The sequence below is a fragment of the Toxoplasma gondii genome, chromosome V, assembly GCF_000006565.2.
Source record: "Toxoplasma gondii ME49 chromosome V, whole genome shotgun sequence".
NCBI classification, from domain to species: Eukaryota; Apicomplexa; class Conoidasida; order Eucoccidiorida; family Sarcocystidae; genus Toxoplasma; species Toxoplasma gondii.
In genome coordinates, this window is record NC_031472.1 from 2,123,872 (window position 1) to 2,139,320 (window position 15,449).

General features: G+C 48.9%; 2 protein-coding genes across 2 annotated transcripts; one reads left to right on the plus strand and one right to left on the minus strand.

Annotated features, from left to right (window-relative positions):
- On the minus strand, positions 1-11,672 carry TGME49_285940 (hypothetical protein). The gene is made up of 11 exons (XM_018781967.1): positions 11,318-11,672; positions 11,018-11,152; positions 10,308-10,551; positions 9,157-9,330; positions 7,469-7,704; positions 6,989-7,185; positions 6,066-6,139; positions 5,196-5,269; positions 4,302-4,481; positions 2,899-3,010; positions 1-2,279 (listed from the first exon to the last, which is right to left on the minus strand). Exons 1-11 carry the CDS (start codon positions 11,525-11,527, stop codon positions 346-348), a joined length of 3,570 nt encoding a protein of 1,189 aa, XP_018637799.1. The 5' UTR covers positions 11,528-11,672; the 3' UTR covers positions 1-345.
- A 987-nt stretch (positions 11,673-12,659) lies between these two features.
- Positions 12,660-15,383, plus strand: TGME49_285930 (hypothetical protein). Its single transcript, XM_002369190.2, has 5 exons — positions 12,660-13,337; positions 13,593-13,712; positions 13,925-14,068; positions 14,267-14,346; positions 14,538-15,383. Exons 1-5 carry the CDS (start codon positions 13,185-13,187, stop codon positions 14,725-14,727), a joined length of 687 nt encoding a protein of 228 aa, XP_002369231.1. The 5' UTR covers positions 12,660-13,184; the 3' UTR covers positions 14,728-15,383.
- The last annotated feature ends 66 nt before the right edge of the window (positions 15,384-15,449 follow it).

Below are 15,449 nucleotides of genomic sequence, written 5' to 3' on the forward strand. Positions count from 1 at the left end.
GTAGTCCAAAGACCAAGAGATCGAAGGAACCCGGTCAGACGAGTTATTGCCAAAGCCGTACTACCCTTGAATCGATATTTCGTCTTGGAAGCGTATTCAAAGACAGATACCCCCAAAAGTTGGTGGAGAAAGAGACTTTTTATCTCCTATTTTATGGACAGTAATGGATTTGCGGAGACACATGGCTGCTGTTGGTTGTTGTTTCTGTTCCACTTATATTACCATGATCAACTCATGTACGTTTTGCAGTAACCGCTTTTGCTGCTCCCTGTTTCGTACGCCGTGGTGACTTTCTTGTATTGTGTCTACACCTTTGCCAACCCACGGACATCGTTTTTTCTCGTTCTACCTCATTGAAACACAGTAACTAGGATTTGTTTCGACCATCTGAATCTCTTTGTGTTCCTCGATTTCCACAGAGGGTAGAGTCGAGAAACTCCCTTCAATGTATTTTTCCCCCCGTGTTTCGGGTTCATGTGCCACTACTGTGGTGAGCTCTGGTCGTGCTGTCTGCGGTGATGCGCCTCCTTGGTCAGTCGTATCCCTTAGTGTATCGGATTCGCCTTCTTCATCTCTGTCCTGTTCTTCGATGTCATCTTCTGGGTTTTCTTCTTGCGGTGTTCGCGGTTCCTTCAAATGCTGCTTCTTTCTCTTCGCCTTCCGTGCACGGGTGCATTGTGTACTTCCTCTACTGATGGACACTGCGTCTAATCCCGCCTCTTCACGGCCTTCTTGGTATTCGATTTCATCCCTTTTTCTGTGCAGGAACTTCCTCATCTTCCCTGCTGCACCAGTGATCCCAACGTTTGATCGTTCTTTCCCTCTATCTGCGCTATCCTCTTCGTTGCCTTCTTTTTCCCTCTCGACGGGTGTTTGCCCGTGCTCAAGCACCTTGTCTTTTCCGGCCTTTGACGGGTGCGAATCAGAGTCATCTTGACCTAGATGTTTCCGCAGTTGTCCTTCTAGCTCTACTTCGAGAGGTGTCTGATTGTCGTTTCCCATGAAAATGGAGGATTTATGTTCAATCTGACTCCTGATCTGTTGAGTTGTGCTCGTGCCCTTGTTTCCTGCAGAGAGAGGATGATCCGGTTGGCTCTGGGTAGAGTGTTTCTCCTTCAGTTTCCCTTCTACGTGCCCGCGTTTATCTTCCTCCTTTGTTCTTGCACACTCCCCTTGCCTTCGTTTGGCCCCTGTCTCCCGTTGTTCCTTCATGATATGCGGTTTTGACTTCGTGACTGCTGAAGCAGATTGGTTGTTGTCGGCGATACCCATAGTCGAGGACCGCGACCCCTCGACCCCATTCTTCTTGGAAACCATGTCTTTTTTAGACGCAGTGGCTTCTCCTTCTCCTGCCCAAATTTCTGCGTTCCCTGCCGCTGCCTGCCGCTGATATTCTTGCCTTTTTTGTTTCTTTGCTTGTTTGCGTAAACTGCGTTTTTCCTTCTTGCTCAACTTCGCTGCGTGACTCGTGGCCGATTCCCCGAACAGAGACGTTTCTGCCGGGTCAGCCTTTCCCTGAAGTTTATCTTGGATCCCAGGACCTCTTGCGTCTTCGGCAAACGATTGTGGCGTTACAGAATGCGCCTCAACATTTGTGTCTCCTTTCTTCTTCTTCCCCGTTCTCCGACCAAAGAAACCCATTGCTGCTGTGGCACCGACGGCTGCTTTCGTAAAAGCCCCCCCGAGTAGTTTTCTCTGAGGCATCTTCGTTATTTTGTGTGAGTGCTGTGTGTCGTGTGCCTGAACAGAATTTTTCGCTGCCGATCCCTGCTTAAGACTCGGCATCTTCGGTGCTTTTAGTTTCGCGGGAACCCTGATTTTCGGCATCTTTATTCGCTTAGCCTTGAGTGTACTTTCCTGGAGACCGTGTGCTCGCTTTGTCCAGTTCAGGGCGCTAGGGCAACGACCGAAGCATGCAACGCATGCAGAACAACAGTACTTGCTTATTTGTGCGAGCCGTTTCGAGAGGCTACCAGAGGCTCGGCTGGAGCAACGGAGAACTCCTCCGCACTTCGCTCTGAGGAAGCGCATGCATGCCTTGCACGATTTGCTGAGGATCCGAGCGAATCCCCCGCATGCTTTTACGAGACAGGAACAGTACGTTCGCAAGAAGAAGGCGAGAGCGGAAGCGAAACGCCGTGCAAAACCACAGAAGCAACTAAGCCCGACGCGGAGGAAAGGCAAAAGGACGGGACCGAAGAAGACGAGGAGGACTCCCGCCACAACGACTGCGAGGATAGACACAATCGTCGCCTTCAAGGCTGCGAAACACGTCCGAACTGCAAAGAGCCAGACAGAAAACAAAGAGAAGTGGAGGTTAAAGAACAGTTGTGCCTTTTCCGAAGATGAAGATCCACTGGGGGAAGAAGCGAGTGGCAAACTGATGGAACAACTGAAGACGTGAGGAGTACAGCATTCTGCCAGTAATTTACTTCTGTCGAAAACCAACCCGTCTTACGTGTTTGTTCACACGGTCCATCTCCACAGACTTTTCCATGGTGACTGGCTAAAGGTGTAGACGTCTGTTTTGTCTGTGGGAAAAAAGGACTCTATTCTGTTAGGAAATGGAGGATCCTTCTACACTGATCTCGAACACAGATACACTACGCCACTGCCTCCTGGCAACCCCTCAACTGTACGAGTGACAAGTTAATGAATTCTTTGTGGGGTCGTCTGGTGCTCAGACATCATACTCAAGGGGAGAAGAGAACAGTGTGTCAAAGGAACGAAATGGATAATCGGACAAAGCAGGCCGCTAAAAGTGTTGGATTTCAATAACTTACGACGCTAAATTTATTTCGCAGCGATTATGATACTGCGGTATCTCTCATTACAAGTAAAAGTGTTTCACAGCGGTCTTGTGGTAAACTTATAGGTAGATTACTGTTATATTCTTACATCTGAATAGGAGGCATACGCCGTTATACCATCTGCAAGGACACACTGCCGGGCCGGAAGGCCGTGTGATCCCAAAAAACCGCTCGAAGTTCGACAGACCGTCTTTGTCCTCCTGGAAAGGACACACAGAAATGATGAGCAAATGCCGAGATAAGCGGAATAGCCTGGGTCCGTCCACGAGTCAAGGAGCGGAAACAAACCCGATATACAATGCCTGATATAACATGTACCTTCCCCGTTGCCCTTGCTCCATTTCTTCACCTTCTGTGTAGCGAATCAGAAATGCAGGTATGGGCAGAACAGGGGTAGACCGAAAGAATCCCTGTTGATCCCGAACGCAAGAGTGTAAACTTCTCGTAACAACTTGTGGGCTTTGAATGCATGAATCCTGGCAAAGAGAGTAGAGGTGGATGCTTTTTTCGGTTTTTGAAATCCCAGGGGAGGGGCTGTTGAGACACAACCGCATGCGTGGTTTTCAAGGTACGGTGAGGCGGTCCCGAACACCTCGTTGAATCGATTAGAACACAATGCCGAATCGACAGGAGTCTTCTTCAACTGAGTGACGGCCATCACACTATCACTGTGAAACGCGAGGAGGAAAAAAGTCCTCATTGTCAACATTGGTTTGTGTGAGTGCGGATGTACCTTGCTGGATCACACCTTCTATGCTGTATGCTAAAGAAAAGACTTCGCGAAATAAATGAAACGAACTTCGAGTGCCCGGCTAATGTCTTGTTGATAACACCAGTCTGGGATCGTAGAAGGAAGGTGTATGGCTGATTGAGACTGGATGTTACTCCTGTGCGCTTACGAGATACGTTTTGTTGACGTGTACCTCACCGATACTCTCGTAAGGCAAGAAGACCATTTCCTGCTCATAGGAAAGCATAACATCTGGGTTCTTTGGTTTTTTCTTCGAGGCGACCCCATGATTTGTACCGACAGCAACGATGTGAGTGTGGAAATTCCCCGGAGCATAGTCATCGAAAGACAAGCAAGGCATAGGCAATTCTTTTGAGGCTCGTAGAGCAGATGCCCTACAGAAGCCCGCATGCTTTTGCCATATACGTGCATCCAGCTGCGCAAGCCCAGCACGAAATCAAACGCGGGGCCTCAGCAGTTACCTGGTATTCCGCATACAACGAATTCGCCAAAATACAGGAAAGGAGGCACGATGTGACATGAACGAGCACCCCCTTCAACACATGGGACTCCGCAACTTAAACTGAGGAGTCAAAGAGGTACAAACCTTGCAAGGATTAGTGACGCCCCTCTGTGTCTCAGAGCTGATACGCGGTTCTGTGTGTTAGACGAAAAAGTCAGGGGTAAATATACCGCGGCGACTCGTGCATCGATTGGTCTGTTGCCGCAACGCATTTAGCTGAGAAACGCGGAGGAGTCACCTGAGCAGCCGACGTCGTCACATTGAATGTCTTTTGGTCGAGCATGAGATGCTGGGCATCGTACAGCTTCATGAAACATGTAACGCCAAGACTACTAGAAGAAATGGCTTTAAAGGTTAACGTGAAAACAACCGTTTTGTCAGCAGGCACTGTCGTCCGAACTGGCGTAATGGGATTTACCTGAAACAAAACGGACAATGTGCCAGCCGAGGTGTCTTGCCTCCACCAGCTTGAACAGGTTTTTCATTTTCACGACTCAGTGGACAGAAAAACGACTGGGTCAGTAACTCCTCAACTACAGGCCGTGAACTCCGTCTGTCGGCAAAAGTCAGCTGCGATTCTCCTGTTTCGGTTCTTCCAACGCCAAAGTCGAGAGAACGTTTTCCCGTGTAAGCTCCAGCAACAAGGAGCTTGATAAACGTTCTGGTGTCAAGGCAAGGAAGCCAGAGGAGTACCCAATATGATGTTCGTGAAAAGCATGATGGAATTTTGATCCAGTAGCAAAGACCTTCTAGTTCTAAACCAGTAGTACAGCTCGTAAATCAGATCCTCTTCGCTCCCGTGGTCTGTGGTAAGTTAGCATTAAACGTATTCAGCGTAAAGTTTAAACGTAGGATAGCTAAAACTTCTGTGGTGTTAGGTGGGCAAGGGTCGTGTTGGGAATCTCCACTGTGGCGGAAGTACCGTATTGGCAAGAACATAAAGCAGATTACCACCGTTTACTAAAACTGAATGTCTCCGTAGGCGCTTATCGCCTCGTTTTGAGTTAGTTGTTTATCAAAATTTGAATCAGTAGTTGAAACACTAGCTGCAGCTTTGGAACGCAAGTGCTTTTCTAGGTTCTCCTGAAAGTTGGAGTCAGAACACAGCATCAGACCCAGTATGGTGTCTTACATCGATTGTTCGCTCCTTTGTAATCGAATCGATACAAAAGGGTACCTCTACTGCAAATGCAGCATCTTCGTTGCCTGCGCGAAAAGAAAACCAAAGTGTTGTAGAAGTAAGTGACACAAGTGTCCTGTGGTTTCTGCTCGGATGCACGTGTCTGCCACAGCTAATCAGACACCTACTGACAGCAAAAGAGTTTTTGTGAATCAGAAAGCGAACTCCGACGGAACAATGAAAGGCAACTTAAAGTGAGATGGCTCTGACAACCCATCTCCACACGGCGGAGCAGGTCGAACTCTTAGGTGTTCATTAACGACACTTTCTTTCCATACTACCAGGCATGCTGAAGATAGACTCCCTTGTATAGAGTATAAAATGAGATTCCTCGGTTTAAGTGGACTACCATTTTCTGGCGTACATCCTACTAGGTGGACTATTGATTTAGACTCCACGAGTTGGAGTACCGGCGTTGATCATGAAAGAGCTTGTTCACTGGATCCATGTACCGTTGAGTTAGCACGACTTCGAGAACACATCGTGTGAGTCTTTTTCGGGCACACAGCAGCTATTAAAAACCACTGGTCAAATCCTAGTACGACCAGTGTCATCATTCTGGAGACACGCATTTGTGAAACTCATTCACTCTTATATTTCAGCACAAAACGCTCCGCTAAGGATAGCCCTGTCCTTCTGCGCGCATCGGTGCTGTTGGCCACTAAAGGCGACTTTGACCTACTGTCTGCATATTCTATTTTTACGTTTGCAGTTATTCACGCATATATAGTCTCCTGAGAAGTATCTAACTGCCTTCACAAGGAGATTAAACAAAAACCTCCCAAACTTAGTCGCGACGAAGACCTTGAAGCGCCAATGTACCTGAATTCCAGACGTAGGCTTTCAGTGGACACCCGCCAATGGTACTGGACGAGCATGCGTCTAGCTGAGGCACCCTGAAGCCGCAAAAAAAAGCGTGAAGGAGCCTCGATCAGTGGTTATGCTTGTATTTACTTCACCTGTTTTTAGCTGGTGGATTAGTTAGGATTCTATTGGATTTACACGTGAGTGCAGAATTCTATGACTCCATTTACTCTGGAAAGAATGAATAATATCGGCATCTATTCTGGTTCTTGTCATGTCTAGAAGTATCAATTCTAATGTTTGCTTGTTATGGTATTGTCTCAAAACTGTGTATTCTCGTGCGAGATCGTGAAGAACTTAAAACCTCTACTAAGAGTAGAAACACATGGTTTATCTAAGACTTTGGCTTGTTGGTGAAAAACACTTTACCAAGGCATGTGCCAATCCCAACCCCCCTGCGGTGCAACGTTGTCAACCACCTTGGCTGTAAGAACATCGGAAGTGGATACCAGGATAGAAATGCTGGAGATGTTACGGCCAAAAATACACCAAGGAAAGTCAAGTTTAAAGGTTTTAATAAAGGCTTTCTGTGTGGGAGGCGAAACTGGACGGTTTGAAATCGTGCAACATGCTCCGTTCAACTAAATTTGCACGCAAGAAGCCGTTTCTGAGAAGGATCCTCGGATTCAAGTACACGAATTGGTTGATAACCAGATAACGATTAGAGAGACTGTTAGGCTGGGCTGACAGAGGTTGTCTCCCGAGAAAGGGTGATTTTTGGTGGCACTGGTAGGGCACTGAGATTGCCAAGATGCAGAATCGACTGCCCTGAAGTAGGGAAGCGAACCGCTGGACACTAAGCAGAAGTTTTAGCTAAGCGTCTTACACCTGTACAGGCCTGTTTACAAGAAAACAGTCCCTTCAAATCCACGGTATCTTACTCAATGAAGGTTATGTGACCGGGTGATGTTGCCCTCAACCATGTGACATCGGTTGCATCCATCTCGAAACGGATGTCTGAGTAGTGCTGCTCGCCAAAATCGTAGCCGAGGTAGTGTCTTGTGCCTGTTGTTGAAAAACCCGTTCCATTCATCGGGTTTGGCGCATATCGAGGGAAGCCCCCGAACTCCCGTTTCAGCTGAAGAGCCACATGAAATGCGTATGCTTAATCTGCAGAGGTACCTGTCATGAAAACCTGGTATTTTGGCCTCATCGATTTGTCGTGCGTATATCCGGCCACCGATTGTGGCTGTAATGAAAAGTGGGACAAGAGACGAAGCCTTCCCCAATTTCAAAACAACAAGTCGTGCAAAGCCCCTGTGGTCTTTATTTTTAGGGTAGGGATGCTCCGTTCAGACTCGGGGCTCGGACAGGGAACGCGCGACTTTCGCTTGACATTTCGCGGCGTTTCAGCAGCTCACTGCATATAATGGTGCCAGATTTTGTTCGATCCGTAGCTTGTCGACTTCCTTGAATTTCCGAAGCTGGCCAGTGATACAAGTCCCTGGTAACAGATTGCAAAACTCTCCTCTCATGTCTCCCCATCGATCGAGGCCGGTGCCAACTTTGTCGCATTCATAACCCGTGACAGAAACATAGTCCTTGTCCAAGATGATGGCGTGTTTCAAGCAAGACTTTGTATTGCAATAGACAGAACCTGGAACATACGGAAAACAAGAGTGGCACTGTTTGAGCACCGTTGTCTCAAAAGCAGAATTTGTCGGCGACTTTGTGCGAGGCCGACTGGAATGAGTTCTCTGGGTCACCCCGGTAGGACGGCGCGGCGTACAATTGAAGGCCTTTCACAATTCGCAACCACAGAATCAAGGATTCTCACAAAGCTTTCGCCGAAAGTTTCGTTCTACTGTCTGGATGACTGGCGATAAGTTTCTGCTCTTCATGAGGAGGGCTGCGAAGATGGCTTAGCTAAAAGTGTTGTACTTCAATCTCCTACGGCATTTAGGTTATTTCACGTCGGATATGTTCTAGGCATGTACTTGGGTGACTGTTACCACACCTATGAACAGCGAGAGAAACTTACTAAGAAGATGCTAGTATGGCCACTACCATCGTACTCGAGTATTCATCTCTGAAACAGGATTATTTATAAGTTCTTCTTGAAAGCACGTTTCGCTCTGTACCCACCTTGTTGGCATAATCTCCACAGGTCCGGATCATCTTCAGTAACACCCCACTCTGATGGGTCCGACTCAGTTGAGCATCCGTACTGTGAGAAACGAACACATTGGTCGATACTGTATTGGCCAGTGTGGGGAAAGTCTCATTGTTATTTTGTGCAGATAGGGCGATTCCCCGCTTGCCAACGAAACATTTGAACTAGAGTGGTCCTCGCCGTTGTCGGAGAGTCAGAGTACGACCGTAGCATTATTCGGCGAAAGTTGAGATATCTGAATTCGTTTCATTGCACCTGGGCCGCCGCTGTATTTGTGGAATAGATGGCTATTCTCCTCTCGTACCTCAAGCTTCGATTCTTTCACCCAAGGATGCTCTGGGGGCCAAGAAGGAATGAATAAGAATTTGCCCGCAAGCACATTCGCGACCTACAATGACGAAAGCAAGTTTTTGTAAGCACAGAGTTTGGGTGTTACGCTGTGTAGTGAATCCGTGAACTCGTAAGAACAGTTGCCACAAAGAGACGTGACTGGTAAAGGGAACGGTTTCAATGAACAGACCTTTCCATCTTTCCAGACTGAACGAACCCTCCAGCGTCTTTCGCTAGTTGACTCTGTTCTGACTCCGTTTCTCTAGAAGGCCACATAGATGATGCTGATCGGGGAGCTATAACCAGCCTATGTTCACACACTGAACTAACCTCTTTCAAAGTGCCGTCGGACTCCAGCGAAAGACGAATGTCAAATTCAGCTGCCCACACAGTCCACAATGATGCTCTGCTATTCTCATCGATGGAGTCTACAATTATCTCACCACCAAACAAGATACCTGGCAATAATAATCTGTCCACGACATCATTTCAGTTCGGAGGGAGAACTTGAGGCGGATTCTTGAGTGACAGTGATAAGGGTCCACTTCGACACTTCGGCGTTTGTTCTGCTCCTCTGAGCACGCCGTTTATTTAGATCGCGCTTACGGTCGAAGATTTCTGGTGTAGTGTAGTTCAGTGTGTAAACTCTGTCGGTGATGCCCAAGCGCTCGTGCTTCTCTCTTTCGCAATCTCGGTCCAATGGAACGGTGCCGTCTATTTTCCCGGCTTCACACTGGTCGTAGAGGGTTTCAGTCACCAGTTCCAAGGCGCGGGGCGGGGCTTCACGAACAATTTCACACACGGAACAAGACGTGAAGGGTGAAGTCGGCCCACAAGGAGTTTCAAGCGCACCGATTCCATCTAGCTCTTGCCTAAAGAGATGTACGCTGGTGTTCGTGTGGGGGCCTCGTGAGTGCAGATACACATCGGTGGACCAGAGTGGTCCACAAGGGACAGTCGAAGAGTATCTAGATCCCATCCCCGTTCAGCGTCGAGCGAAGCTCAAGAAATAATACTTCCGGCGCCGGGACGAATGTTAGGGGTGCAAGGGCGATTACAGCGAAACAGCCATTTCAGGTGGTCGAGAATTTGTTGCCTCACTGCGATGCCGTAGTCTAGTGAAACGACGGGTGCAACCGTGCACTGTGTTCTCAATGAAGAGATACCGACTGTATTGCTGCCGTATGGCTCTGCGACCTCTGATTTGAGTAGTGGCAAAGCGGATGGTTTGTGGTACGCACAGAAAGAACATTCCAGAGTGTGGAGAGAGTCGAGCGGAAAGGAAAACGCTCCCTGTGCTACAAAGCGTACGAGAATCGTTCCTGTATGTGCTAAATGAGGCCGGTGTTGTGCCGGCGATATCCACAAAACGTACTCCACCATCGCAGCTTTACTTCGACCGAAAAGCTCCACTCCTTCCCATCACCGATGCGCAGCATGCTGTACCATGGCAGTTCCGTTCTGGGGCAAGACTTGGTCACCCACAATGAACGCGAAAACACAAGCTCTGCACAATGCATCAATCACATCAAATGCGTCAACCGAACCCTAACGACAAGGAACCGTTTCGTCCGGTGAAGCTGGCGTCCCCTGCCTTACGTGAGAAAACGGTGACGTCAAATACTGCGTTGCATTTATCAAGCCGGGGTCTCAGAAACCGGGACGGCGTGCAAACCTTTGTTCGGCCGGAGGGCTGACCACCTCTCTCAGAGTTGACGACATGTCCACCGGTCGATGACACCTGGTCTGTTGCTTACCAAACCAATTGCAACGGAAGTTGCCCCTCTTCATGTTGTTGATATGCGTGAAAGCCAGCACTTCACTACACCAGCAGCAGCGGCCGTGGGCCCATGACAGGGGCTTGCCGTGAGGGTGGACCGCCAGCTTCCCATCTTCAGAGCATTTGTCTGTCGTGTCTTCGTAACAAAACTTCTCCGGCAGTCGCCCAGCCTCCCACCGGGAATATTCGTATATCTCTTCCCGATAATCGAACGGTACCTCCTGCGTCGAAGACAGAACAACACAAAGCGCGAATTCCCATCTTGCTTTTGGGCCAGTAGAGGGTGACTGGGCGTTAACATTCACCGTCTTCAGAATGCAGTATGCTGATGTAAATCTGTTCGGCGTAAGCATGTGAGTTTTTCGGAGTTCGCACTCTTGCATGGCCCGAAGTCTAATTTGCTACCGTTAAGACCTCTGTTTGCAGGATTCAAGTTCTACTGCGCCTTTCATGACAGGGATGTTAAGTGGATTAGGCGTAGCGGTATCCTCAGTTCAGACATCATATGGCTACTGGGTGCCATTGGAGGGGAATACACAAAGTCCAGCAGGGGCTCTCACGTGATATTAACGTTATTCCGCATCGGTTGTGTTCTTGGAGTAATATGTGGATGACTGCTACCATTCGTATTAACAACAAGAGAAAAGCCCATAACCTTTCTGGGCAACTTATGTTCGCTGCTCTTACCTTGATGTACTCTAGAGGCAGCGATATTGTTACGGGAGTCTTCGTAATGGTCACGACGAATCCGACATTTCCCACGTCAGCGTATGTCTTGTCCCGGGAATCGATGGTGTTTTGCATGACATTAAACGAAAATTTCTGTGGAAACAACATGCATGAACAAGGTATGGTTCTGCGTCATGCAGGGGACAACGTGTGCATGCACCAGAGAGCGGACACGTAATCCGACTGGCTTCTTGGCAAAATAAAATGGTTTTCTCCGAGCCAAACAGGGACTACGACTCTGGATACACGCCGCCTTACCTCTTTATTAGATATTCTCAGAGTCCCTAGAATCGTATCTTTGCACTGCATTCGTCTAGGATCATCCTTTCCATATGCGCCATTGACTGTGCAGATCTGTTGCCGTGACACGGCCTGAGGAATGTCGGCGTCCACGCCATTGTGACAGATGGTGGCGATGAGAAAAGCTGCCACAGCCACGGCTCTCCATCGCGGCAGTGGTGGATCCATACGGCCGGTCACAGGCGAATCACTGACGCATCGTTCCACAAGTTAGCGCCAGTCGTAAGGAGCTATGTGTGCGGGACGCTCGATAGCCGCGAAGAGCTGTAGTGCTGTTTCGAGTATCTGACAGAGACTTGCGTAACAGTCTGAGTCACCAAATGATCTCTGAATGGTGCTGTTCAAGGAGTGAGTATATGCGGATACCTGCTTACTCGTTGCCGACTGAGGCCAGAACATTCACCTGTGCGTGCCCCATATTACATTTTGTGTGCCGCAGAGGTGAAGTTCGTTCCCGGAAATGAGTGGATATTCGACGTCTAACGCGTTGAATAAGCCTTTAGAAAGAAGTAACCAGCAAGTTGACGGAGTAATATAACGACACCATTTCTGAAGATATTCTGTACACGGTGTTTCCCTACTCTTTGCAGACAGACGCTGTCAAGCCGCTAACGGTTGAGTTGGGTGCACCAGCTCGCAGGTCGTTGCTTAACTGAACTCAACTTGGACATGTCCTTCTCTGAACCCTTTTCCGAAGGAGAAAATCCGCAAAAGTAATGGTTTTCCTATGCTTATGCACGGGACCGTAACCCACGACAGCCTTTTTTTCTGCTTGCGTCGAGCCTGTTTGTAGTTCTGCATGGCGCAGCTCTACTTTTGCCTGCCTTCGCACTGGTGTGCGAAGTGCCACCGCTGAACGCATCCGCTTCGCACTGCTGTCAACTTCTCGACAGCCGGTAAACAACTCCTCGGTTTGTTCCCGGTAAATTAGGCATCGAATTACAGGATACACGATAGTGGACTCATTCTCAAACTGTTTCTGAGAACCTCAAGAGCACTCTGGGCACCGTCCGCATGTCGATTTCGCCTAAATTTGAACGCCCTACTTTTCCTGAGCATAAACGCATGGACCATAGACTCCTAACAGTTCGTTTGGAAGAATATTTGCAGAAATGGAGGTCAACGGGTAAAAAAAATATTCTGTAGAGTTGCTAGGTGAGAAAAGTTGACGCACCTCTCACAAGCGCTCACCCGCTACCTCGCGCTGTGCGTTCCCTGAACCCGCTATGGCAGTGTCTCTCGTAGCAGACAAACATCGACAGGGTGGCTCACCATGGCATGCCGTTGACGCTAGATGCAGCTGGCACGGATGTGCCGATTCAATTTTACCTGGCTGTGGATCTCAGATTTTTCCAAAATCCATGGTAGCATTCATCTGAGGTGCCTCAGCCGAACCCGACTGCTACATTTTTGCGAAGGAAAGTGTGTTTTCCCCCTCCTGCGGTTCAATCCGAGCGGACGAGGCGGACGGGGAGCTTTCGCGGCAGGTTGTCAACGAGACTCAGCCGCTGAAGGCTACTCAGCCTGCGTTGAATGCCTGCTTTGTTTATTCACCGGCACTTTTCGCGGAGCCAGCATTCTCATTCTCTTCTGTGCGGTACTGCAGCTCTGCGCGTCTCTTATCGTACGCGTACTGTCAGGATATTTTATCTCCTCATCAAGACCATCCCGATTCTGGAGCGTTTGCTCCTTCGGAACCTCGTTATGGCATGCATAGTAATTCATCTCTGCCCTAGTTGACAGTGGCAGTGGTTGCTTCACCACGTCGCTGACGCAGTGTGCGACTGAAGGGTCAACAAAGCTGACGTCGGTAGTATCTATCAACATGAGAATCCAGAACCAGTTACCCCCCCCGACGCACCAAAGCGGCTCCTTGACTTGGTGGCAACGGCCCCTCCGTCTTCTCGATGCTGTTCTTAGTGGATATGGTTTGCCGCTGGCGCTACGGTCGAGAAAAGGAAACAGCTTGATCGAACAGGTGAGCTTCTTCACGTGTGAAGTTGCCGGCGGGACGCGTGAGGGCAGACTGACAGCTTGCAGCATGCGCTACTCAGTTGCTTTTCCGTTCACGGAGTGACGCATTCGCCTGAGAGTGGTTTTGGAAGAGGTATAAACTACACCATTCGTCTTTGACTCATGAGGCTCGATTCTCGCTTTTCACATGCCCACTGCGTTGGATCTTCCGTGTAATTTAACGGGCATGGCCATTTGCGTGGGTGCTGTGTTCCCTCAGGTGCTGGTGACTATCCTGTGCGCAGTGCTAGTTTCCTTGTTGCTGAGAAAGCTGATAACTGACTACAGAGTCGATTTGATCTGGCAGCAATTCTTGGAGAAGCTGACGGAGGCGCTCGCGGTAAGCCAAACTACATGCAGATCGCCAGAGTCAGACACTACTTGTAAGACCGAAATCACTCAAACCCACTGCACCAGACCTCGGCGGAGGATCTAAATAACCGACTCGGAGCGTCCCGCGATATGCGAGACACTGTGCCACTCATACACCGAGAGACAGTCGTCGAATTTGCGTGACTCACTCCTCTGGGCATTTCTCTTTTGTGCCCTCAGGTAAACGAGCTGGACGTGTCTCACATTCAGCGCATGATTCGTTCAGAGCTATCTTCCCCCCAACTTAGCGGCAAGCTCCGCTCTCGTCATGCGTATGAGCTCTTTCGAACACTGCGGCTGCGGCAGGACATGATCCTGACTCAGGTAAGGTGTGCTGTACCAATCGTGGCGTGACGGGAGTTTCAGTTGTCAAGAGGAAAGTGAACATTCCCTGTCCTAATAGCAATTCGGTAGAACCGTTGGGAGAAACACGGGGAGCTGTCTCTCACAAAGGCCGTCACCCTGCAGACCACGCTCAACGAGCTGCAAAGAATAGCTGCGGTCGTGGTGTGGGTTTTTCAGGACTTCAACGCGGTTGCGTCGGAGGTCGCCGCACTCGGCGTGCCTGTAGATCTTGCACTTCTACGAGCTGAGACAAAAAGGTGAGGCTGGACTGAAGGTGAAGCGTATTTGTTTAACATAACAATGTAGAAGACCAACCTGCATTACCTTTAAACGTTTAACTGGTTGCGTTTTAATGTGCGGATATGATGCAGCTGTTCACTCTGTCCCTCACCGGTGTGAGGCGCACTATTTCATTTGCCGAAGCAGTACTGTGTTTTTCTTGTCGCAGACCTCAAACGAGGACATACACTACGGGAAGAGCATTAAAGATTTCTGACTGGGTCCGAATGGGTCCACCGATCAGGACGCTGTTGTTGCACATCGCGAGCATCTGCCGCCTTTTTATGCACACAATCCAAGAAGCTTCAGATATTATTTTCAACGACCCTGCGTCAAGTCTCGTGGCGCTTTGTATTTAATTCATCCCCCCCACCGTGATGGCGGTACTCTGTACACGCTAGTGATACTTCCATTCATTTTTGGTTTCATTGAATTTTGTCAAAGGGTAATGCAGTAAGTGCTTGCCATTTGTGTTCAAAAAGCGTCCGCTCAGTCAGGTACAGCCTCCTTGACACCGGAGATGCGTGTGAGTAATTATCCTTGGATGAAGCTAGTGATCGTGGTTGTGCTTATCTCGCCAAACAGGCAGCAAAATGTTTTCTACCGAAGTTGTGCAATGCGCATCTGATGCCTTCCTGATCGATTACAGAGTTGTGAGCTATTTTATGATTGGAATGCGACTCGAGTGGAACAGAGTCGTAATAATGCTTTAAATTTGTTTCTTTGTGAGCAATGTGGCATGCACAGTAGCAATGTAGCTTCGGTTGAAATCAGCATCAAACTCCAGATCTCCATTCAAGAAATCGGACGAATCGGATCAACTCCGGGAGGCATTTCCTTTCCACAGTGCTCACGGTGCTGGAGAATCACCCATAAAACTGCGCCAGTACATGCACACCGTGGACACGCGAGGCGTGACCCTCCGCATTTGGTGGTGGTCATAGTGCAGCGCTCTCTTTGTCACACACGACTGGAAGACGACCCGACTGATTGCGAATTTATCACACAGTGGCTCGTGCGCACGCGGGAGTCGGATGGATATACACTTCACTACCAGCGTTCTCAAGTGCGCAGCTTACTT